Source organism: Lutra lutra, chromosome 5 (genome assembly GCF_902655055.1).
Source record: "Lutra lutra chromosome 5, mLutLut1.2, whole genome shotgun sequence".
In the NCBI taxonomy this organism is placed as follows: Eukaryota; Metazoa; Chordata; class Mammalia; order Carnivora; family Mustelidae; genus Lutra; species Lutra lutra.
In genome coordinates this window covers 61,165,306-61,191,315 of record NC_062282.1, presented here as the reverse complement: position 1 = coordinate 61,191,315, position 26,010 = coordinate 61,165,306, and the positions used below count along the sequence as shown (strand labels likewise).

The following is a 26,010-nucleotide window of genomic DNA, read 5'->3' as shown; positions in this document are numbered from 1 at the left end:
AGGGGGATGTGTATGTGTGTGTATGTGTGTGTGAATGTGTATGTGTACTGTCTCCAGTGGGGGGAAACAAGGAGATGTTAGACTGTGAGCCCACTGAGTTTACCGCTACAGTGTATGCCTTTTCCAGATGGGATCTTACACTACTCATTCTACAGATGACCACTTGATTTGTTGGGTAGCTAGTATGGTATGTTTATTTCACAGTTTCACTCATTTACAGCTTTTAAAAAATTAGGTATTGCTTGAACAGGGTTTCAGAGCAGAGATTTCCTTTTAAACCTTTAAAAAAAAAACACAAATATGATTGAACCATACAACCACATTCCACCTCTTTTAATTCCCTCATTCCCATTAGAAACATTTTGTTAAAAGCTCAAGTGATTCCACCCATACACACTGAATTGGGAGAATTACCAAAAAGAGAAAAAGAATAAGAGCTTATGGTACAGGGGGTTATACAAAAGAGAAGCCATGGTTTATTTCTGAAAGTAAAGGTAAACACATACATTTATTAGAAAAGGAAGCTAAAGAATTAAAGATGGAAAGATTCTCTTAATGAAGATTGAGTCTGAACTGAAGCCTTTATCATGACACACTGGCAAATCTCCACTTAATAACGCTGTCGGCTGAGCTTGACCAAGGGGCAAGGATGCAATAATGTGCTTCTTGTTTTTGGGTGAGAGTGACAGGACTTGGAAAAGCTAGCTCTTCTGCAGCCTGCACGTAGGTTCTGGAACAAGTCCCATTGTTACTCAGAAAGTTCAGGACTCAGGACCAACATTCTCCTACTCATGCAGGATAAACTACTCCAAGTAATCCAGCTGGAAGGATTGGGGTTCCAAGCAAGGCCAAACTTACTTGTTCTAGGCCACTTGTTTCTGGGTAATGCAGTTCATGATCTAATAAGCATCATTCCTGGTCACTAGAGCATAGGAATAAGAGCTCCTCTTGGAAAGATGCAGGAGATCCGCTGCTGGGAAAGTGCTGCTTGGTGTCAGAGAAGCAGGTAGAAATGAACTCAGTTCTGCAAGTGTTGATGGCAACAGTTCAAATTAAGACTCCTTAGAATCAGTGTTTAAAAAAAAAAATCTTCCATCTTCATCCCTGATGTGGGGAAAGGGCTTTTGCATTGCTGAGGACTGGTGTACATTTAATAGTTAAATGATAAGACATATCCAATGGGGGAATAAAGCCCCAGAGCTATTTCAGTTAGGATTCAGGGAAATGCATTATGTCTTAGAAACAAATTTATGTTAGAGATTATTGACCCATTAATGTTTTCTTCATTTACATTTGATTTTTCAATGGTGGAACTTATTGGGATTTGGGGACAGTTCTGCTGTGGTATTAAATACTGTATTAAAAACTCATCTTAGTATTGCGTTAGTGCAGTGACTTCCAGCGAATTGACTTAGGCCCACATTTCATTTTAATCAAAAACAAAAACTAGAAAATGTTACTCCCTAAATAGGTAACAATGCATTTTATAAGCACTGTAGAGAGTTAGTAAATAGCATGTATGATTAATTTAGAAACAACCACTGACACTTGAGGGTTACTCAATACATATAATAGTTTCCTTCTCATTTTTTATATGAAGTAAATGCAGACCAGGGAGCCACTGAGCAAATAGTCAACTCTGAGTAGGTTAGTAATCTTAGGCTCCATGGGGATGTCTTTGGTAAAGATAAAAAGGGAATGAGTTGATGTTTCTATTACAAGACTCTGTAATGCTAGGACTTCTACACAGCTTAAATAATGGTTGGGGGAATATTCTTTGAGGAGAAATGCTCAAATGTTATTTTAGTCACTTGTAGCTCTATTGGGTTAGTGCACACACTTGGCTTAGAATCCCATTTACATCATTACTTTGTTCTGTTGAAGAACCACAACATGCAAACAGTTCATCGTACTCTCAAAAATACATGTAGTATGCCCAGTAAAACACATTGGCTAGCATAAAAATCAAAGGAAATAGTAATTTGGAATATCGATCAACATTACTGGGGTTTTGAATTGTGAAATAATCAACAATCCTGCCCATCTTATCTCGGAAGACAAACTTGAACTTGTCACTGGTTTTCATTGTCAAGTCACTATAGTCAACATTATCACCAGAAATTTCAATGCTGGCAAAGCTGATCTTCCGTTTAAAGCTGGAGATGGAACTGTTGATGATGTTAGTAATATTGACTTCTTCTACTTCCTTTGCCGTCCCCTAGATCATAGACAATGCAGTTAGCTTGAAAGACTTGACTTAGCAAAATAAGTAGCTAGACATTTAAATACTTAGAAGTCTAAGTATTGAATAATCAGGTTTAATAGAAAGTGGCACTGAATGTCTCAGATGTAGGCCAGTGGGCCAGACTTGGCAGTTTTGTTATCCTGCTTAAAGGCACCCATCCCTAGGTCATCAGCTTGTATACTGTGGAGAATAACCATTGCCCACTGTTGCTATGCAGAGCTCTGTGCTAAATGCTCAGGCCTTGAAGTTAGCTGGTCTGGGTTTGAATTCCATTCTGCCTCTTGCTATTATGAAATCTGAGTCACCTTAATTCCTTTAAAACTTGGTTTCCTTGCCTGCAAAATGGTGATGGTATTAATACCTACCTCATGAAAGGGATGGGAAGATTAAATGGGATAAATTATGTAAAGCATTTCATTTCGTAGGTGTTTGATGAATTCCATTCTGTCCTAGTGAGGGGAATTCATTGATTATGAGAGATAATAGAAATCAGCAGCGTCTAAAAGTCTCTGCCACACAAACAGAAACAGTGATGCTCCCTACAATTCTGGGAAGCTGTCATTTTCCAACATGCTTGGAATGGGCATAGCATGTGGGGAGCGTAGTGAAGTCAGAGACAGCAGACTTTGGATCCTTGGCCAGGCTACTTACTAGCTGTGAGGTCTTAGATGAGCCATCTCACTTCTCTGAGTGGCAGGTTCCTGAGTAGCAAATTTGGAATAACAGTGGTAGTCATCTGACAGGCTGATGGGTGGACTGAAGGAGATGTCTAGCACATAGCAAATACCTTGTAGTGAAGATATTATTCTACACACAGCAAAAGAAGGGCTTTCTGATGACTTAGGTAAAGGATTTTAGTAGTTCTCCAGTCCTTTATTGCCATTCTACCAAATCCAAACCTTTTTTTTTTTTTTTTTAATTAACTATTGACACCTTAAGGAAGCCTACAGGGAGTAAAAAGAAATGCATATTCTTCTTTGGCTAGTACATAGGATCATTTGTCTTTGGTATTGGGTAATAGGACTATATGAAACATTGTTCACATTAGTCAGACACAAGGGAACAAGGCCACTGGGTCTTTGGGTTATTCTGATTCATTTCCTCACCATTAGACCCTGTGTGGTCCTGGCACTTTGCTAGAGGTGGGTATCTGTTTTGTGCTGAACCCTATCACTTTCTTGCTTGTTAGCATGAGCTTTAGTATAACAGTGTTTATCAAACTGGGCTTCCAAAGAATCTCAGGGTTCCATAGGCCTGGAGTGAACAACAGTTAAGAGCATGGCTATTGCCCACCACCAGTGAGAATAACAGATAAGTGCCAGGCTTTGGAGCTAAGCAGATTCAAGTTCAAATCCTAGCTCTGCCTCTTCATCTACATCCCATGAGATAAGTCATTTTCTCTCCCTGTAACTCAGATTCCACAATTATAAAGATGGAGATAGCCTTACTGGGTTTTTATGAGTATTTTAAATGATATTTGCAAAGGGCTTGTAAGTAAGTCTGGTGCATGTAAATGTTCAATTGCTAATAACGATTATTCTTATTCTGAGAGCTGGACCACAGTGTTTCACTGCTAACTCAGATAATGGCAGTCTTTCCCAGTTAGCAGAAACATATGCTAATTGAGAAATTTGCTGCAATTTATTTTCCATACATTTTCCAGCAAACCAATACTTGTATAATATAAGAAAATAAAAATGCAACAAAAGAATTAAATAGTAAATACATATTAATCTGAAACTTGTAAGCAGCTGATCACATGTGGTTTGATACTGGGTTTTTCATGGATGCTTGCTTGTTCTTGTGGTTGTGATTTCATGTTGCATACAGGCAACAGTTATCTTCTGCTAGCAGATTAAACATGTTAATATCCCAATGTACTTGATGGAAAGAGCAGTCTTTTTCAAAAGGTGCCATGACTTCCAGATGACCCCACCTGAACAAGGATGAGAACTGCTGGAGCAAAGTGAATCACTTGGGGATGGGAACCAGTCAGGGTCATCTCTACTGATCAGCACAGGGCAAGTGATGAATCATATACAGGGTCTTCAAAATTCTTACCCTGTCTTTGGCTGCCATCTGCTGTAAGGAGCTGTAGTGGGCAACTGCGTATTCCAGTAGCGCCCCAAACACGAAGCTAAAGCAGATCCCCAGGTACACATCGATGGCCTTTATGAAACAATTGGTATTGGGAAGAGAAGTGCGGGACCCGATCATCAGCGTTGTCATTGACAATACGGTGGTCACTCCTGGGAAAACAGATAGGCAGTGTTCCCACATCAGTGGTCTGTGAACCTTTCACCTCTACCTGGCAGACTGTCACCATTCAGGATTTGGCAAAGGGGGACAAAACTCAGAGATGGAACAGCTTATTTTGAAAAATCTGTGATCTTCTAGAACAAGATTGTTTTATCCATTTTGAATGGATAGGAGTGATAGGGTTTTCTAAATGTTTTACCTTCTGTTTTCCCACTGGAGGGAAGTGTTCAGTAGGCAAAATAACAGGTAATAGACCATCCAATCACAGTTCTCTCTTATCACTATAAAACATGTTTTGAAAGGCACCGTCTCTCTCTTTCGCTCTGTAAAAGATCTCTCAAGAAACCAACTCCTGGAAGCATCATATGAATATCAGTGGGAAAAAAAGAAAATTGGTAGAAGGTAAAAAGAAACAAAGTTTTTGTTGTTGTTGTTTTGTTTTGTTTTTGTGACCACAGTCCTTAGAAATCTCCTGTTGGAGCTACTTACCAATGCAGGTTCTTGCAGGAACTGAATCAAGGGAAATCCAAAATGAAACCCAGGATAACACCACCAGGAAAGTGGAAGGAACATAGGTTTCCAAGATGAAATACAGGACATTCCTCCGAAGCTCAAATTGCAAGACCAGTCGTGTGTAATTTCCTGATTGGGTAAAGAAGAGATAGGAAATCATGTCTCCTCACACAGCAGAGTGCTTTCCCTATGGGACATTTAATTAGCTATATTCACATTAATTTATCTGTTATTCACCAAAACCTAGTTAAGCATGAACTGTCATTATAGTTTCACTGGGAGAAACTGCTGTTGCATAGAATGAGATGTAGAGGGGTGTTGGTACCCCCACCCCTGATCCTTTTCTTGTGCCTTGCTCTGTCCTAGTATTCCTGCAGCATTATACCTGCTGGTTTCCTCGACGTCTACCTCACTAGACTCCGAGCCCTTGGGGGGCCATTTCAATACTGGGTGTGAAGTAGGTAATAGTGTCAGGACCAAATCCTCCTGCCCTACCACACTGTGGAGGGGGTTCCTGGGCGCCAAAGAGATAAAGTGGAAAAGAGATGGTATTTCTGACTCAGGATGCAACTCGGTTATTTTGCTTTTGTACAATGCGTCTCATGAGTCACCTGTTTCCTGTCGCGAACTGGTGACCAAGGTGAAATACCGTTGGATGGTATACTGAGCAAGCCTCAGGTTTTCCAGCCCACGCACAGAGTCATTCCCTCTCAGCCAGCTGAACTCCACGTCGTTTCCATCATAGCCCCCTGGGAAGGAAAACAGTGCCCTGGTCAGTGCAAGAAGGTGGCAGAAGAACTGGTCTGGAGACTACCACAAAGTGTGGGCACAACGAGCTCTGTCTTGATAGTGAGCCCATGCAAAACCTGGTGTGATTTCTCACATGCAACTGCAGTGTCTTCCCAGAACAGGATGACCAGCTAGGGCTATTTGCCATCAGTCAAAAACCAGCTCTGTGCTAAGCATCACGGAGACTTGGTAGGTAATAGGCCTCTAGGATGATATTTATTGAACTCATTCCTATCTGTGAACACACACAGCCCTAAGCTCCACAGTGCCTTTCAGGACAATCTAGCAGCCCCCGCCGTGTTCTCAGTGACTTTACAGTTGGTCTGTTCCTATTTCCATGTTGGCTTAAATGCAAGCACAAAAACAGAAGAAGACAAGAAACCTGCAGCTAGCCCCTATATTGATGTCTGTTAACTTAGGCATTCGATAAATCTCAAGGCAATTTTACTAATATAGTTCATAATAGTAATAATAGCTACTTTTTATGAAACATTTATGCTAAGTCTTTTATACATTATGTCTCTAATGTGCTCACAAACTTGCAAGGTAGGTATTTCTATATTTCTTCACTAAAAATTTTTTTCTTCACAGTTTTGGAAATTGGGATGGATCTCAGAGTTAATACATACATACATACATACATACATATAAAGTAGAGCTTACATTTTTTCCTAAAATGTTACTCAGTAAATGCTGTGCCTTAGAATAGAGGAACTGTAATATTTTGCCCATTTTATACATGAAAATTCACAGATTCAGAGAGATTGCCTAACTTTCTCAGGATAGCAAAGCAAGTTAAAAACAAAGCCAGGATTGTATGTTCAGAAAGTCTAAACCTGTGGGACACCTGGGTGGCTCAGTCAGTTAAGCCTCTGCCTTTGGCTTGGGTCATGATCCCAGCATCCTGGGATTGAGTCCCGCATCAGGCTCCTTTCTTGGCAGGGAGCCTGCTTCTCTCTCTGCCTCTGCCTGCCACTCTGTCTGCTTGTGTGTGCTCAATCTCTCTCTCTCTCTCTCTCTCTGACAAATAAATAAGTAAGTAAGTAAGTAAATAAATAAATAAATAAATAAAATCTTTAAAAAAAAAAAGTCTAAACCCAAAACCCATGGGTGATGATAGTGATGGTAATAGCTATCATTCCATGAGCAATTATGGTTTTTAAAAAATATCTTATTTATTTATTTGACAGAGATCACAAGTAGGCAGAGAGGCAGGCAGAGAGAGAGGAGGAAGCAGGGTCCCCACTGAGCAGAGAGCCCGACGTGGGACCCAATCCCAGGACCCCGAAATCATGACCTGAGCTGAAGGCAGAGGCTTAACCTGCTGAGTCACCCAGGCACCCCAGCAATTATGTTTCTAAGTTGCTTTACAACATCATCATCTCATTTAATCCTCAGAATATCTCTCTGAGAAGACAGATGAGTGGTCAATAAATACATGCAAAGATATCCGACACCATTAGCCATTAGGGATAAGCAAATCAAAATCACGGTCAGATACCATTTCACACCTGTAAGAATGACTGTCATGAAAAGACAGACAATAACCAATGATGAGAATGTGGAGAAGCTGAAACGTCGCCAGCGGGAATGTAAAATGGTACAACCACTTTGGAAAACAAGTTGGCGGTTTCTTGAAAACTTGAACATAAATTTACCATTTGATCCAGCATTCTACTCCCACGTATCTGCCCAAGAGAAATCAAATCACGTCCACAAAAAACTTGTAGACAAATGTTCACAGTGGCATTATTCTTAATAACTACAGGGTGGAAACAAGCCAAAGGGACGTGTACTACTTGTACTCTTTCATATGGAAGAACAAGGAATAAAGCAATAAAGGGGAACAAAACGATACAGTCTCCAACATGTATGAGCCTCAAAAACATGCTAAGTGAAGGAAGCCAGATGCAAAAGACCACATGTTGTATTGATTCCTTTTATATGGAATACTTTTATACTCATAGAGACAGAAAATAGAGTAGTGGGGCTGGTGATGGCAACCGAAGACAATGTAAATGGGCAGAAGGAATCTTTTCGGTTGATGGAAAAGTTCTAACCATGAAATGTGGCCACGGTTGCACTACTTGACAAATTTACTAAAAATCTTTGAATTGTACACTTGAAAGGGCTGAATTTTATGGTATGCACATTTTACCTTAATAAAACTGTGAAAAGATAACTCTTTGAGTCAGATACTGTTATTTTTCCTCATTCACTGATAGGGAGAGTGGGGGCTGGAGAGGTTAGTTCTAGTCACCCGAAGCCACTGCTAGTGACAGGGAAACCCAGTGATCCCAGAACCTGTCATCTTAAACATGGAACTATATTGCCTTCATTTTCCCAGGCCGCTCGGAGATGGGACCCAGTGTTGGGACTAACATTTTGTTAAGTCCTAGCTTGTGGTACGTACTGTTTAGCCATGGCTGTCTTCCCCTCCACAGGGCAGAGAAGCGGTCATGAGCTCTTAGAGTCTTTCCACGTAAAAATTGCCTATGGGCTTTCTCTCAGAAGCACCCCAAAATTTACTGTCCAATTTAGCTGCCCAAAAATGCCTAGGATCCCCAAGAAATTAAAAAAAAAAGTCTAAACAGGTGAATTTTACAAGCTTCTACTTGGACACTTTACTTTTATGACTATTAAATGCTCGCAATCATTACATTATCACGGCTCTGGTGGGGTGCTAGCAATTCTTTCCTAGGGATGGTGTTCAGGAAACAACAGCAACAACAAAAAACAACCCTTGGTGAGGTTTCTGTACCCAAATAACTGCCAATAAACACTCAGTGAAAGCTTCCTCTGCTCACTGGGGAGGGTATTCATGCAAGCCAAGTGCTGAAGTTTCCAGGAGAATCTCACTCCTGGGATTTGAGATGAGCAGAGCCACACGTGGAGGGCAATTACTTTTTTCCGTGTGGGGCTGAAAATGAGTTCTCTTTTTGATAACCTCAAGTTTTATTCTGCCCCCAAATAGCTGTATTGCTTTAAGGAGGTTTTGTATGCATTTAATCAATAGGGTAATTAATCTGCCCATCTGAGTCTTTAATTAAACGTCTACCTCTGAAAAATGATTGCCACCTCGTAACAGTTGTGCTTCTTGGATTCATGTCCTCATGTCAGAAATGCCCGCTGATCCCCAGTGCTCGATTATGGTTTTTCCTCCTGGTACAAGCCATCCCTGGATGCCTGAATGAGGCATCGTTTCCCCAGGACACCTGTGGCAGATACCATTTCCCCAAGTTTGGTGGGCATTTCAGAACAATGGAGATTTATCCAACAATGCCATTTGATACATATCAACTTAGAATAAATGCTCATTCCTCATCATAGATCTTCAGAATGCAGTTTAGATGCTCCTGCATTGTTGTGTTAAGCCATATGTGTGTGTGTGCGTGTACATTATATATGTATATATCATATACATACACACACACCCACACCCACACACACACAAACACCAAGCAACTTCTTTTCAAAGTTGGAAGCAGTTGTGCAATAAATGTCAATGACTGCTTTGACCAGTTACCAATTTTAACCTCTGCTGTGTTCTTTCTGGCTTCTGTGCCTTCTCAGATTTTGAGTCCCACTCCTTGTCCTATAGACTTCCACTTCCTTGTCTGTCCTGTCTACTCTTAGGTAGAAATATTTAGTGCCGATGCACAGTGGTCCTCCCCCAAATGATGTAGTGTCAGAGGGCTATCTTTGCGAGGTCTCTAAATCTCTCTGGACAGACACTCAGAAGGGCTGAATCAACACCAAGAAAAGAAAGGCTGCTGTGTGTTTCTTCATGAATACATGGCTCTAAGTCATGTCACCCAGGAAAATCATCTCGGGGGCCTGCAGGATATACACTCACAGCTTTCCAGTTGCAACTTGCATGTCTGTGTGTCCATGGGGTATTTCGACAGGTCCATGTTACACGCAACAGTCGTTGTGATTCTAAAAAAGGAAAAATGGGTTCAAAAGGAGTGATATGGGGGAAAGGATACATTCCCTTTTAAGGGCCACTCCAAGAGTACTCTGACCTTGACTCTTACAGTGAACGTGTGACTTGCAGCCTGCACTCAAAACATTCCTGAGGTTTTCTGTGCTACATAACACCTTTGAGTTGTGGTCAAAGCTGGTGTCCAGAATGGAGGAAACTGGAATGTGGGCAGTGAAGAGGCGAACTTAAAAGAACATTGCAGAAGAGAATTGCTTATTGGTTTGACATACTCTTGCACCCAGTTTTAAAATGTAATCTTCATGACAAACCCAGGAGGAGCTAGAACAGAGAGCACTGTCACTACTGTCCCCATTTGACAATAGACTCAGGAGCTTGCCTCAGCTCACACAGCTCCTAGTAGCTGGAGCCCAGGTCTCCAGGCTGGAGATCAGCATTCTTGGAGGAAGTAGAGGATGTTGGAAGGTCCCAGGCAATGTGGCTCTTGGGGACCAACACCTAGAGACATTCACTTAATCATCCGCAAAGCCCTCACAGTGGAGATTTCAATAGGCTGAACTTTATCTTCTTTTTTTTTTTTTCCTTCAGTGTCACATATTTTGACTAAGCACCATTTTTATTAAGCACTGTGTTGGCTTCTTGGGGAAAGTGAGATGATGCATACATGGTGCCCACCTTGAGGAAGCTCACATTCATTTCAGGGAGACAGAAAATGACATCTACCATTTACTGCGCACTTACCCCAAGCCAGTCCTGGGTCGAGGTGCATCTCATGCATTATTATCCCTTTGAATTTTTACAACAGCTTTATGAGGTAGGAAATATTCTTCTCCTTTTGCTGCTGAGGAAACTGAGATTGAGAGAATCCAGCAACTTCTCTCAGGTCACAGAGCAGGGACAGAACAGGGACTTGCCCCCAGATGTGTCTGATTCTAGAGCCAGGCTGTTAACCATCATCCATAATCCTTGCACAGGACAGACTGTATTATGTGCATAATACAGACAGAAGACAGATTTATACAGGCACAGGAAGGGGGACATTAATGTTGATTGGAGTTGGGGGTCAAGGGAGTGGTCTAGTTTGGCTTCTTGAAGAAAGGGTTGGGGCTTTGGTTTTTGCCAAATTGAGGAGTGCCAGATGAACAATTCCAAGATTCAGTTTATTGGCTAGCTCAGTCTTTGTTGCATAATGTCAGCTTCTTACTTGAGATCTACAATAAGTCCCGTGAGTATTTGGTTTCTGGGCTTCTCCCCAAAGACTGTGGGGGAAGGTATGCTGGGTCCTTGCACATCCCTTGCACAGTCAATGATGAACCTTTCCTGTGGGTTGCCTCTTGCTGCGTCTAGGGAGCACCTTGCCTATTCTAGCCAACCAGCCACTTGATGCACAACTGGGTGGAAGGAAATTTTGGCCTCAGGGACTCGGGGAAGGGACAAAGGAGAGCCCATGACTCCAGATGGCAGAGGCCTTGGGGCACTGCACTTGGGTTCTCTGCAGAAAAATGCCTCAGCCAAGGAGAGATGCATTCTAGGACAACTGTAGCTCCACTGAGCCCCATGAAAAGAAAATCCCTAATGTGGACCTACCTCTCTGTCACTCTTGCTAGTCCCCTTATTCCCTTGCTAGCTTTTTTTTTTTTTTTAAACTCTTTAAGAATCAGCTCAGAGTTCTGTGAAAGCCTCCTCTAGCACCACCCAAAACCACTAGCTTACTGCCCAACTCAGCTCCCTGCCCCCCGCCGCGATGCTGTTCCTTTGTTTCTCCATCTGCATCAGGACAATGTCTCTCATTCAGCTGTGGATTCTCAGTGTCCACTGTGGGTCCTGGCACAGAGCAGGCATTCTGGAGCCACTTGTTGAGCCAAACTGAACTGAAGGAGGGCCCTTCTGTTACAGGGACAAAATTCTAGGAAGGCAGGAGCATGAGAAGGGTGAGACCTCAGGGTGCTTATCTGAGTGCTGCACAGAACCACCAGGATATATTTATGCCTTTTCTTCTAGCCATTTCCCCATTCTGCCCTGAGGTGGAAGGGACCCAGTCACCTGAGAGCGTACAGGACGGTGCCATTGGAGAAGAGGCGAATGAGCCTGTTCCCCACAGTGACCTCATGGAGGAAGGACTTCTTGGATTCCACAATGTAGGTGTCCGGCACCCAGAGGAACTCCACGAGGCGTGCATCCAGAGTGAAGCTCTTGTTGCCTTCAAAAACCAGCCGCTGGTCTGTCCAGCGCTGTCTGAGGTATATGGTGGCCGTGTAGTCCTGAGGGGAAAGCCAAGTGGTAGAAATGGATGTTGGGGGTGGGAGCGGGGGAGAAAGACTTTGAAAATGGAAGGAAAGGGGTGAAGTCTTACTCCCCTTCCAGCCTTGACTTAGGTCAGGAGTACAGACTATAAAGTCTTATTCTTGAGGGAGTGGCCCGGAGCAATAAGAGAAGAAAGCACCTCATTTATTCTAGACAATAACTCTCACTGCCAAAAGGGAGCCCCACAGGAGCATGTTCAGGGCCTTAACTTGCTTGCCCTCTGTCCCAAAGGCCTGACCAATTTGCTGAAGGTTTTGGTGAGCTAAGCGATTAGGTCGTCTAGAATTTACCAGGAAGGCAGAGCAGGACCCCTTGGGCAACCTGCCTTTAGTGTCACTTTGTCTTTAATGGTTTCTCTCTCTCTCTCTTTCTTTTTTTTATTTTAAAGTTTTTTTTTTTTAAGATTTTATTTATTTATTTGACAGAGATCACAAGTAGGCAGAGAGGCAGGCAGAGAGAGAGAGGAGGAGGCAGGCTCCCCACTGAGCAGAGAGCTCAATGCGAGGCTCGATCCCAGGACTTGGGGATCATGACCTGAGCTGAAGGCAGAGGCTTTAACCCACTGAGCCACCCAGGCGCCCCTTTAATGGGTTCTCTTAAGTGAGAGGATGGTGGAGAGCAGTCATGTGATTGTCAGCTGTCAACAGCTTAGCTTCTCTTCTGCTCTGGGAGGACCCACGTGATATTCAGTCTTTCCCAGCGTACCTCCATTCTCTCCCTGGTTTCAAATGCACCCACTCCAATCCCTCATCTTTTCCCTCCTGGCTCTTGAATCTACTTTCCTCCTGATATGCGGAAGATCTGTTTTACAAGAATCTTCTGCTGCCTTGAGTTTAGGGATAGGTCTCCAGCTTCTGCCATTCCAAGTGCATGGGGGTGGTGGGTCTCTGTTCTGTTTTCGAGTAGGTAGAAAGTGCATCCCCATAAAACACAAGAAGGGCTCCTCAGGGGGAAGATGAAGAGTCGCACTTACCATGTTACTCTCTGAAATACTAGAAATACTTGCAATGTCCAGAGTCAGTGCTATCTGAACTGGTTCTCCTAAGAATGAAGAAAACACCAGAAGGACTTACACAGAAACACAAACACACTATGTTAGCACAGTGCTTTAAAAATTAGGAAATACAAAATAACACTAGCCTATTGGAAAATTTTAACCACTCTGAAAGTATATAAAGTGAAAGGAAAATTTCTATCCTCCCCTTGTCAGGAAGAACCGCTGTGTAGAATGGAAAAAAAGTATGAAAAAATTTTTGTATAAAATGCACAAATATGTAAATAGCTTAACATGTAAGAGAGACCACCCTATGTTCACGAGTGCATATTTTAGAGGATGTAGTGGTATTTGTTACTTTTTTCTTGGAGGATGTTTCCTGTGGTGCTTGTAAGAGACCAACTGTTTAGAAATGTAGTATGAGATTTGGAAATTTACGCACAGAGATCTTTTTTCCCTCCCCTCAACTAAGTAAATTTACCACAAGATGGCATTCAAGACTGCTCAAGATTGAGCTCTTGCTTACCTCCTGCCACTTCCGTCCTCTTCCTTTACTCTCCAGAAAGCCTAAACTATTTAGAATTCCAGAACCTTCCCCTGCGATCTGGTTTACAGATATTGGGCCTCAGGCCAAACTCCTGAGAGTGCTGGTCTCAGCTCTTGAGAAAGAGGCCTTAGGGCCACCATTCTCAGAGGCCAGGCCAGAGCAAGTCTGTTTCTCCTCAGCCTGTAGATGTGAAAGGAAAGCTCAGGGGTGAGAAAGATGTGAGTTCACAGCTAGGAAAAGTTACTGAATCTTTCAGAACTACAGTTTTCTCCCCTGTGAGTAAGGCTAATGCTAATGACATCATGGTGGCATGGAGAGGGTTAAATGAGATTAGCAAGTGACAGCTTCTTTACAGGGTGATGGCAAGAGGAAATACTTGAGAAGAAGGTGATCAAAAATAATGATCTGTACAAAGTCCCAGGACTGTGTCTGTCACATAATAATAGAGATTCAATACATGGCATTCGCCTTCCCTTCCCTATCACCTCCGTAATCCTAGCTAATTCTGGAAAAGGAACAAATTTACTCACCAGGTTAATAGCTGCAATAGCTTTCACTTGAAATAAATAAGTCGGGGTGCCTCAGGAAGCTGTGACAATGCATTAACCAGGAAGAGGAGAGGTGGAATTCAAAGGAAGCTTAAAACCATCTAATTGCTAGGAATCAGACAAAGCAACCTAATTATTAACTGAAGGAAACCAAGCCATAGAATGTAGGTTGGAATGTGGAAAGGGAGTTTTAGAACCAATGCAATTAAGAATAATTTAGCTAATACTTGGTGTTAATAGTCGGTGGAAGAGTGGGAGACTTTGAGGACAGACCCTCGAAGGTGATGAAGGAGCACGGTGCTAAGTGGCTTTCTGGCTCTCAAGGCAGAAATTAAGACAAGGAGTTTGGAGTCAGTGTTTGAATCCCCATGCCCACCACTTGGTAGCCATGTGACCTTGAGCAAATTGCTGAAGCTTTTCGTGCTCCAGTTTCTCATCTGTGAAAGAGAGCTATTCATGTCTACTTCTGAGGGTTGGGTTGGGAAGGTAACAGGATCTATTTTTAAGTGTCTAGAGCACAGTGAGCAGTGGGTCAGTGTTATCTGCTCCCTGAGGAACATGGAGAACAGAAAGTGCACAAAAGTCCACTCCACTGTGCTGTTTCGTTTGCTTCCAGCTAGTCCAGTCTGGACCTTGCTTCATTTGGCTTCTTTATGGACCAGACCTTGCTTTCTTCCCCTTGAGTTATAAGAGTGAACTGTGCCACCAGAGGGCAGCTTCCTCCTAGGAAAGAGGTCAAAGCTAGTTCCTGGACAGTGTTCCTAGGGCCTGCTTACACACCTGCACTCTGGCTACCTCATTCCCTGAAAACCCTATGGAGGTCTTGTCTCTTAAGGACCTCAAGTGGGCAGACATTACAGAGAACATGGTCCCTGTACAGAATCCCAGGCTGCCACATACGGGTAGGTTCCTTTAGAAGACAGATTGCCAAGGTCTTGGGGCCTGTGCTTTTCCCCTTTTCAGCCCAGGTGGGTCTGGGCCTCACACTCCTCAGGTCTACCCTGGATTCAGAATGGGCACTTTGCCCGAGAACCTTGCCTCTTGTCGACCTGTGAGCAGGCAACAAGAAGGGCAGTATCCTGGCCTTATTTGGGGTTTGGGATGCAGAAAAGTTGGACCTAACCAGGGTGTACAGACTCATTTGCTTGTCATTAGTTTTCAGCTGGGCCTGAAGACCAGGGGAGCCTAAAGCCTTCCTAGGTTTATTAACTTAAGGATCTCAAGTCTTTATTGTGTGCCTCTGAAAATGGTTTCTCTGATCTCCAGCTGAGGTGGGTGTAACTGGGCCAGCTGCTGTGCCCTGAAATCTGTTACAGCACATGCTCTGAGGCCATGCTTTACACGGCTGCGCCCCACCAGTGCCTGAGTGTGGTGGGGATACTAAGGCACACTGTGCCTGGCAGGCAAGGGGAAGGGAGACTCCTCTGATGGGAACCTAGGCTCAAGGTCTCCCTGGAGGCCCTTGCAAACACAGAGAACTGCACCATAGTCTAAGACACCTGTGCCCAACCTTCCTGCCCTCCCTCTCTCCTTACCCCACGGTCAGCTTTCCCCTCTTCCCACCCCACATTCTGTCAGAGGTATTGCCCCAATAAATATCTTGCATGGATAATCACCTTTTGGTGTCTGCTCCTCAGAGGACCTGCACTAAGACACTAATCCTAGATTTGACCAGAGAATTTTATCATGTGAGGGGAGGAGCAGGAAGAAAGGAAAGGGGATTAAAACAGACCCACACACCCTGATGACGTGGCAGGCGCCATGCTTCGTGTCACCCACTTCATCTCAGTCAGTCCCCTCTGTGAGCTGGAAGATATATCCCCATTTTACAGAAAGGGGGCAAGCAGTAGAGACAGGAGCCAAATGGAGGTTTGCTCAACTCCAAGTCTCTTTCTATCACTTTCTGCTACGTAAGATGACGCCAGCATCCACTTTCGTCAATATCGTATTTTATAAACAGAGACCCTGTGAGGAGGTATGAGATTGGCCTCATTCCCTCCCTCCTTGCCTCATTCTGTCACCAAATACCAATTGAGATCTTGCTCTCTGCCAAGCGCTGGGCTGCTGCTGGGGTTAGTGAGGGAAATAAAGCAAGAGCCTCTCAAGGGGCTGCAGCCTAAAGCTGAGACAGATGTAAAACCAACGGCATTGCTGGTACCACCAAGTAATGGCTATGATTTAGAAGCATGTTCAAAACAAAGTATGAAGAATGGGGACGGGGCCTAAAGGAATCAGGGCTGGCTTCCCAGAGGAGGAAAACTTTGATTTCAGACGTGAAAAATCGGCATTTTGCTAGGGAGTCAAGTTGGAAGAAGCCATTCTCAACAGATAAACAGTCTCAACAAAGGCATGGAGCCCAGGGAAGCCAAGGGGGTCAGGGAGCATTTGGGGCACACTTGTGGCAGGGCAGAGTGGGGAGGAGTTGGGGCTGGCAACACTGGCAGACAGACAGAAGCCGGACTGGGAAGGCCTGGTGTGCCAAGGGGCTCTGGACTCTATGCAGAGGATGCTGGGACATAGGCAGGTGTTCTGAGCAGGCAAAAGGCCCAGGCAGGTCATCCAGGTGGCACAGTTGGGGTTAGCCTTGAGTGACCGGGCTGAAAGCTGGAAGGCTGGGTGGTGTGGTCCTGGCGAGTTCCTTAAATAATGACACTGGAAGTGGGGGCAGAAGGAAGACAGTGTGTGAGGGGTTGTTAGAAGCTCTGGTCCCCTCCTTAGCGGGGATGAGGATTTCTTTATCCTGCAGGTTGAGAGGCAAAGCACATTCTGAAAAGTAGTGTGAAAATCAGTGGCTGTCCTCACCCTTCATTGCTCACCCTTAACAGGTCACAGACCAGAAAATGGAGTCAACTAAAACCTTCTGAAACCCTCCTCTGCATATTGCCTCTGTTCTTGTCCTTTTGAATTAATGTCCTGGATGGACAAAAAGGATGACTTACCACCAAAATTGGGCCTGAGAAATTTGTTATATCCTGCTGTGAGATTCTCAAAGCCTGGCAGGGAGAGCTTGTCACTTCTGCTGACCTCAAGGTTGAACTGATTCCCCTGGATACATATCCTGGAAAAGAAAGTGGGTATTGGTGCATGTGCTTATTAAGGTGTGAATAAGCATGTAGACACATAAACTTGAGCTTGTGTTTGCACGTATGTGTGTGTGCTGTACCCATGTACCAGTGGTGACTTTCCCAGAGAGAAATCTCTAATTTTCGGCTGCTAAGTTAATATGTCCTTATCCCACTCCATTTTATTGTCTGTTTGCCATACATCATCAGAACGCTGAGATAATTTGGGAAACCCTTCAAGTGTCTTTAGTAAAAAGCACAAGGGGTTCACCCATCTATGACCATGTTGGAAGCTTGAGTTCTCCAGATAGAATATACGGCAGGAAGTTATGCTGTCTGGGTGTATCAGGAAGGTGGATAGACTAGGCTTTATCTTGCCATTGGTAAGTCGGAGGACCTGCCACCCTTCCTACTTCATGCATATATGCAAAGCAATTCACCAAGGTCATTGTGAGGTAACAAACTCACCTCGGAGTGAAGAGACTCAGACATATGAAGGTCAAGGGGAGACTGTATTTCATGTTGATAAGGTGCTCATGCAGAGAGGGACCAAAGTAGAAGTCACCTGGGGGAACAAGATGGGAGAGGTGACCCGAGGGGCTCACCTGCTCCAAGCCCAGCTCCATCCCGTGGCTCGTCAGCTGCAGTATTTTCTCAGAATGTGTGGGGAGCAGGCTCTTTCCACACCATTTGGTTATAGTTCCTATTCCCTCCATGCCATCCAGGAATGACTTCATTTTGGAGGATCACATCATAAATCCAACCCAAATAAAGGCTGACACCTCGTTTAGAGAGTGGCTCAGAAGCATCAGAAATGCAGCCAGTCATCCTTGCCTGTGTATCTGGAGAGCCCCAAGACTGTCCTTTCCCTGTCCTTATCCTGATTTTGCCAGGAAGGACACCCCCAACTGTTCACTCACCCCGACAATGCCATTAATCCAAGGGTCTAGGCCTGTTAAGCAGATCAGGTAGACAGGAAATGAAAACTTCCCAATAACAAACAAGCAAACTTCCCAAGAACCGTGTGCCAACGAATACATCAGATACTTTCCCACGGATCTTCTCACTCCGCCATCACTGTGCCTTTGTGAGCTGGGTATGTTAACCCCGCATTGTGGTGAGGAAAGACTCACAGAAAGGTCACTGTGAATATCAGAGGAGACTCTGAGCAAGGGCTGGCAGCCTTGCAACCGTGATATTGGCAGCTCTCCCAACCTCCCAGACCTGCTCCCTGGGTGCTCTGAAGCCGTTCCGCCGGTTGGGTGAGTGAGCATCTTGTATGCGTGAGGATGGTCAGGGAAGACCTGGCCCAGGGGCCTGGTCTCCTCAGGCTTGGGAGTTCCTATCAGGTATTCCTCCTGAGAGAGCAGCCGGCAGCCAGGCTGGTGAGCCTGCGACTTGTCATGCTGGTGACAGCAGAGTGGGGATTCTTGGGTGCGGCTTAGGGCCTGAGCTGAGGCAGGCAGTCCCAGGGTGGGTCACCCCTTCCTCTGTGGCAACCTCTGTAAACCAGGCCACCTTCAAAAGTCTAGCCCTTCTGGGGCTTAAGGTGCCATTCAGCCATTAAGCAACTAATATTAATTTTACTTAGAAAGCAAATACATGCTCATTGTAGAAATGAAAACAAGATAGAGAGGGATAATTAAAAGTGTAAGTCCCAGTGATCTGTCAATGTAGGTTCATCAATTTTTTATTAAGATTTTTTATTTATTTATTTGACAGAGAGAGATCACAAGTAGACGGAGAGGCAGGCAGAGAGAGAGAGAGAGAGGGAAGCAGGCTCCTTGCTGAGCAGAGAACCCGATGTGGGACTCGATCCCAGGACCCTGAGATCATGATCTGAGCCGAAGGCAGCGGCTTAACCCACTGAGCCACCCAGGCGCCCTAGGTTCATCAATTTAATGAATGTCCCACTCTGGTGGGCGATGTGATAGTGGGGAAGGCTGTATGTGGGGTGGGGTGGGGAGGCTCCATTTTGCTGTGAGCCCAAAATTTCCCTAAAAAAATAAAGTGTGAAAAAAACAACAACAAACCCCACCTCTCCCTCACCTCTCTCTAGTCTCACACCTCAACCAGTTGTCTCTTAGCAGTTGTGCATTCTATGCATATATTATTGTGTATTTATATACATCTATAGCTGCATGAAGACAAAATTAAAAAATAAAATTCAGGTGATAGTATGCATTTTTTGATATTTACTTTTTTGCTTAATAATGACAGCCAACATTTCTTAAATACTTAATGCATGCTTACACTCTGCTGAGAACCTCAGAAACTCCTACAACAACTCATTGAGGTAATTACTACCATTCTCCTCATTTTACAAATGAAAAAACTGAGGCTTCAAGAGGACAGGAAACAGTCCCAAGGTTGTAGAGCAGATGAGGGACAGATCTGAATCCGGGCAAGATCACCCCATCTCTTCTAACAGCTACCCCATGACACATGCTCTTCTCCAATGCCAGCTTCTCAGTCCCTACAGACCTGCCTCATTCTCTTTAATGGCTCAAGGTATTTCATAAGATGGGGGTGCCTGGGTGACTCAGGGGGTTAAGCCTCTGCCTTTGGCTCAGGTCGTGATCTCAGGGTCCTGGGATGGAGCCCCGCATCTGGCTCTCTGCTCAGCAGGGAGCCTGCTTTCTCCCCTCTGCTCCCCCCTCCGCCCGCCCGCCTGCCTCTCTGCCCACTTGTGATCTCTCTCTCTGTCAAATAAATAAATAAAATCTTTAAAAAAAAGGTATTTCATAAGATCAATATACCAACATTTATATAACACACACCCTGCACATGGTACTAAAGTATTTCCTCATTTTCTACTGTTATAAAATCAGTAATGACATCTTTGCACATATATAAGCTCCTGGAACTCTGCACTCATATTTCTCTTCCTCAGCCCTTTCCTTCTCATCTTTTGATAAGTCAACATTGTCAATCTGCCAATGATCATATTCAAACCTTCTTCCTTTAGTTCATCTTCCAGTCTCTATCCATTCCCCTGTCCCTGGCATCAAGTTTAGCAGTGTCCAGGGAGTGGCTCCCATGACTTCCCATCCCTTCATTCAATTTTCCAAAGGCTTAATTAACAAGCTCCTCCTGGGAATCAGGCATGTGGGAGTCATCCCCAGAGCTCCCGCCTAGTGGGAGAGAGAGGAGCCTAAGCAGTGAAGTGACACAGCATTCCCTGAGACTGTCCTATACCAGGGACTGAGGCAAAGGGATACATGGTGTGCAAAGGAAGCAAGTGGTCAACTCCATGGGGGAAGGGTGGGACAGTGCCAGGATGGAAGTCTTAGAGAGAAGATCACTAGATTCTTGAAGAAATTGTTTCCACCTGCCAGATGGACCCTCCAGATGCTGGGCAAAGATAGGGAGGCTTGCCCACCAACACTCTCCCATCCACTTAGGCTCTGTCTCTCCCTCTAGCCCATGGCCACCTGTGACTTCTTCCTACTCTCTCTGACTTAGCTTCATTCTCATTTTGGGATATTTTAAAATTCTTCCTCCTCTTATGGGAAATTGAATTTATCAGGCAAGTTGGAGAACAATCTAGCTTCAGCTCCAAGACTCCTATTGAATCGTGTTTCTCTATGTTAGGGACCTGGGCCTCTGAACCTGCTCCATGACGTCTTGTGTCTGAAAAGCTTTGCCCACACCAGACCTGGAAAAATGTCCCCATGTGACCTTGCTTGATCTGGTCAGATTGTTGAACAGGTCTCACTCTATCTTAAGGAAGAAAAGAGAAGAGGAAGCCCCCTAGATGCTGTGCTTGGCGTTTAATTGCATTTAATTCTCATGAGCATCAGGCCCAGTGGGAGTGAATTTCTAGAATCTCAGGTTGGTGAAGGGATTTGGCCAAGGCCACAAAGCAATTAAGTGCCATGATTTGAATCCAGGTCTTCCAGGCCCCTGTTCTTTGCACTGCATTTAGGAAGAGGGCCCCAGCTCCCACAGTGAATTGGATTCTGCTTGACTCTGGTCCTTCTTACACCAAACCCACCTCTGAAAGAGGGTGCTGCATCCACACTATGTCCCAAATGGCAACCCAACAGTGCTGGTGCCTTCAGCCTGCCTGGCAGAAGAGCCAACCGCCAAGCGATGGCTTATGTATCTGCCTCCCTGAAATAAGGCTCCGGCCACCAGTGCTGATGCAGACCTGGGAATGGCATTTGGCAGCGCCACATACTGACCCACCAGAGGGGAGTGCCCTGAGGGGTTGTCCCCAGAGCTACGGGGACCTGGAGAGTCCAGCTGGATCTAGCCCTTCCCACCTGCAGGGGACACGGTACTCAGAAGGTCTCCAGAGGTTCCTGAGTAGAGGCAGCCTAGAACTTTTACCCTACTCTGATGGGTTCTCTGCCAAGATCCCTCCTCTACATAGAAAGGTTTGAACTTTGGGTTGACACACCTGAGTCATTTAACCTTTCAGAGTGTGGGCTCTCCTATCTGAGAAATGGGAACAGAAAGCCCTCCATAAATACTAATTTTCATTCTCCTCTCCCTTTGGCATCTTCTATGGGGACTTCAGGGAGCCCACTCTGACCATGAGAGCCCAAAGCTCAATCTCATCTAATACCCCTCCGCTGCCACCCAGGGCAGGAGCTGACTGTAGTGTCCTTTTCAGGGCCCTCATTTTGGCATCAGCTCAGGAAGGACAGGGTCAAGACACAGGACTGCAGGGTCACCCAGGTGGCAGATGGCAGCTTTTTCTGGACTGGCTCTAAGAGGCAGAGGTAATTCCAATATGCGCACATTTCCGTTCCCATTCCCAGAATCTCCATTACGCAGACAGCGAGCCCCAAACTTGTCCTGCTCTGGCCTTCTTCCCATGCAGGCAGAGTCCCCTGACTTCCGTCACTTCTGCACAGACAGAATCATTTGTTGGGAAGCAGGAGTGGAGCCCAAATTAGGTCGAGGCAAGGAAAGCATTAATGCCATGGGAGCCTCCTTAAGAAAATCACAGAAGATGAAATTGTGGGGTGTGGGGGGCCCTGGTTGATAGTGCAGAGAGGAAGGAGCCCTTGTGGCTCTAGAGTTAGACAGAAGAAGCTCTAATCTTGACTCTGCCACTGACTTTGAGATTGTGTTGCTTCTCCCTGAGCTTTAGTTTCCTCCACTATAAAATGGGATGGTAATCAACAGTTCTTCAGACAGTGGTGAGACCTGATACAAAGTAGGTGCTCAGCAAATTCTAGGCCCAGCCGCCGCCTCACTCCCAGCAGGGATTGCATCTGAATTTCCTTCCCTTTCCTCCCTCCAAATACTAGAGGGCCCAGCAGTTTTCTTACCAGGATGCTACCAAGGCTCTGTTAGAGCAGGTCCTTCTGGCCTTTGGGCTGGGCATTCAGGCAGAACATGGTCTTCCGGGTCCCTGAGAGTCTCATCATCCTCAGCCCTGACGTGCTGGCTGCAGGCAAATGGCCACTCTCTGATGGAATGGCTCTCCCCATGGGGAAGACAGAGCTGCAAGACCGGCTAGGCAGAGAAGTGGGCAGAACCTTCCATGGCTCCTCCCTTGGGTGGAGCTCTCACCTGGTCCCTGGTGTCTGTGGGAATCACCCAGCTCCTGCTATGACTCCTGGCTGCCAGGGCTTTGATTCTGAGTTGGTGTCTCAGCTGAGCTCCTGCACCACAACCAAAAAAGAATCTTAAGATCAGAGACCCATGAAAGTCCAGGACAGTGGGTGACCCCACCCACCATGCCTGGAAGATGGGTCCTGGGCTCTGAAATTTGAGGACGCCTCTATCCTGGTGTCATGGAGCAGGTCTTAGCAGCAAGTAAGACCTTGGGCAAAACCTCTTTACCTCTCTAGTCTTCAGCTTCCCATCCTGAAGATAGAACTTGACCATTTCTAAAATTCTCATTCCTTGGGCACTTTAAGGGCACCTTCAGAATCAACAGAAGCCTAGTGTTTGTAAAAGGAGACTTGCAGATCTGTGGCTATTGTGGGAAGTTTTCAAAAGAGGTAAAGGGCCCAAGGGAAAGGAGGATTGGGGCTGAGGCAGCCAGCCTGGAAAGAGGTGGGAGGGACTTTGGGAAAAATCTGGCTAGATTTCTCGATCTCTCCTCCTTCACCATCCCCGTCCCTCACATAGAAGGTTTTTAACTCCCTGTGAAGCCCCTTTAGGGTTCTCTGTCCTCCATAAGCAGTTGAACCTCCTACCAGAAGGGCTTCAACAGTGTGCACAGACTCCTAAATTCTCCCTGTCACTATAGCCAGTGGCCCCAAAACTCACCCCCGGCTCCAGACCCATGGGAAGGCGCAAGGAATTCCCTGGAGACGTGGCTTTGTGCCCTGAGGGAGCCAGGAGCAGGGAGTCCGATGGAGGGGCCTGGGAGAGAGTAGAGGCTGTGGACAAGAAGCCCTGAGGTGCCTCCTGCCCTCCCGACATCATGGCCAAGCCCCTGCCCAGACCCCCGCCAGTTTTGGAGAGGAGAAGGTGGTGGGACAGGGGAGAAGCAGGACGGGGAGTGAATGAAGCTGCCAGGAACAAAAGGGGTAGGATGGAGCAGGTGGGCGTCCCATAGAAGCCTCTGGCTCCAAACCAGTTTCCTCAGTGTGCCCTGGAGCCTGGCCTGCCTTGCGAGCATTTCTGTGCACCCAAAGAGAAAGCTCTTTGATTTCTCCTGAGAGGCCTCCTCACTTTCACCTGGGAACCTTGAAGGCGGCTGAAACAGGAAAGGCTGAGGAGCTGGTTTCAGGTTCCCAATGAATGGAAACTGCTTTGTGGTTTTTCTCAGGGTTTCCAAGATGTGCTCGCAGAAAACAAAGGCTCAAAAGTAACAAAGACAATGCAGAGCTGGGGGTAGGGGAGCGGGCGTGGGGTGTCCTCAGACGCAGGCACGGTGAGACTTAGATGAAAGAACACGGCGGGCTGGGTGGCTTTTGGCAAGTTACTGAAACCTCTTTGGACCTGTTTCATTTTCTGACAAAGGAGGAGATGATTTCTGGGAGCATTGTTGAAGAATTCAGTAACGCGAGTGCGGCGTATCTGAAATGACCTGGCACATTGTACGTGCTCAATAAGTCGTTCTTATTCTGATGTTAGTATCTTCTCATGTCTGTACTTCTCTGGCCAATCCTCCATCTGTCTGAGTATCTACAGTCATCATTAATTTATCATATTTATCATCTCTATCGTAAGTGGGGAGTTTCCATGGAAGCCAAGTCCAGTGGTCCTGGCCTTGCTCCTTGGGTCCAGAACTCCCGATAGTCTCTGCACCATTCAGGCCACCTAGCTCCCAAGTGTGACCTCTACTCTCAGGGCGCCTGAGGTCAGTGGTATTTCAGGATGTTCAGCTATGCAGACGTACTGCCCATGGGTTACTCATCCTGGTGTCCACCTCCTACACCCCCTGGCTACACACCCTCCTAGAATGTGTCCCAGAAAAACAAAGGCCAGAGTGATGGAGTATGCCTTGCCTGGGGCATCGGTCACCATGCACATGAGATAGTATAAATGAAGTATAATGTATAAATAAAGCATAATGACACCGTACGTATATATGGCGCTCTGTAGTTTTCTGAACCTTTTGATTTGCCTGTGTCTTGTCTTGTTTGAGCCACATTAGAATCCTGGGAAGCTAGCAAGGCTTGTTCCTTTATTCTCATTTTGCTGATAAGAAAACTATGCCCAGAGTCACACAGGTACCACGTATGGACTGGAACCCAGGTCTTAGGATTTTGAGTCAGCTGCTTACCACCTAGGTCTGTGCAGTGATCTGGGGTGGGGGTGGGGCAGAACAGAGGAACAGAGTCCAAGTGAAGCAAGGGACAGAGCCAGCCTTTGGATCTTCCTCTGTCCTGGAAGGCCAAGGTGGGACAAGCCTACCTTGCACCTGGGCTTCTCAGGAGATGCTGCCTAATCAGACTGATTACCACCCCCCACCCCCCACCCCAACTTGGGGTCCCCGCTGGAAACTATAGAAAACCTGGATCTCCTTATTCCCTGCTCCCCACCAACACCTGACTGATCCCCACCCCGGACACCTTCTCATTTGTCTTCTCTGTGTCTCCTCAGTTTGGACACTGGGGTCTCCAAAACGAGGCCTGCAAATACCAGGCTATGTGCAAGAGGAACCCACTGAAAGGTGGGGAGAAAATATTAGGATTTCGAGGGCTTCAAACAATGGGACAGACAATTATATCTTCTCATATTACTAAGGGATGGGTACTGGCTGCTCACTGGTCAGTCAGACCATCTGAGGTCACATGCCAAGGTCACATACCGAACAGCCTAGCCACACTGGCCTGAGACAGAGCAGGGGCTCTAAACTGGGAGGGCTTGGCACCCACTCCTTTGCTTTCTGTGTAACTTTACTTTCTGCAGGGCAGGTGGGCCAGGTTAAATGGATTTATTATTTGTTTTCACTAAATAAACCCTGAAGAAATGGACACATGGCTTAAAAACGAGTCCCGCCAGAAGAAACTACTTCCAGAATATAGCATTAATAATGCAGAGGCCAGCATCAAGAAAATGGTAGTGTTGATGCTGGGCCTACTTCATGCCCAACATAATTAAACATCTTCTGAATGAAGAGTTTGAGTGGTTTTCAAACCTTCTGGTGAAAACTAGAAAAAACACAATCGACATGTTGTTAAAAACAACTGATGGACATCAGAGAAGATGGAAATTTACCAGTTGAATTTAAACAAAAGCCTTTGTATAATTAGTGAGAAAGAAGAAAACATTAATATTTTAGTAAGCACAGCCAATGAAGCACTTTTTTTTTCATTTGGATGCCTGCACCTTACTGAGGTTATCTTTTTTCAACTCTGTAAGAATCAAGTATCAAAATAATTTGCAC

The 26,010-nt window shown here is 45.4% G+C and overlaps 1 protein-coding gene across 3 annotated transcripts; it reads right to left on the bottom strand.

Annotated features, from left to right (window-relative positions):
• Window positions 1-208: 208 nt before the first annotated feature.
• GABRP (gamma-aminobutyric acid type A receptor subunit pi) lies at window positions 209-22,625 on the bottom strand. 3 transcript variants are annotated; one of them, XM_047731885.1, is made up of 11 exons: window positions 18,125-18,263; window positions 17,673-17,769; window positions 17,082-17,200; window positions 13,027-13,094; window positions 11,793-12,010; window positions 9,663-9,745; window positions 5,629-5,766; window positions 4,994-5,146; window positions 4,307-4,494; window positions 2,045-2,218; window positions 209-1,024 (listed from the first exon to the last, which is right to left on the bottom strand). In XM_047731885.1, exons 2-11 carry the CDS (start codon window positions 17,723-17,725, stop codon window positions 1,019-1,021), a joined length of 1,200 nt encoding a protein of 399 aa, XP_047587841.1. In that variant the 5' UTR covers window positions 17,726-17,769; window positions 18,125-18,263; the 3' UTR covers window positions 209-1,018. The 3 variants fall into 3 exon arrangements, with proteins under 3 accessions (XP_047587841.1, XP_047587840.1, XP_047587839.1); XM_047731884.1 differs by lacking the exon at window positions 18,125-18,263 and adding an exon at window positions 22,490-22,625 and having other exon boundaries at window positions 209-2,218; XM_047731883.1 differs by having other exon boundaries at window positions 209-2,218.
• Between the last annotated feature and the right edge of the window lie 3,385 nt (window positions 22,626-26,010).

Bases quoted from the DNA above. Each gene is read 5' to 3' on its own strand.
- GABRP (XM_047731884.1), bottom strand. From the start codon at position 17,725: ATGAAATACAGTCTCCCCTTGACCTTCATATGTCTGAGTCTCTTCACT. The intron at 5,147-5,628 runs GTGACTCATGAG...TTACCCAATCAG, and splicing joins CAGTTCGCGACAGGAAACAG to GAAATTACACACGACTGGTC. The intron at 2,219-4,306 runs GTAAGAATTTTG...TCTATGATCTAG, and splicing joins AGATGGCAGCCAAAGACAGG to GGGACGGCAAAGGAAGTAGA.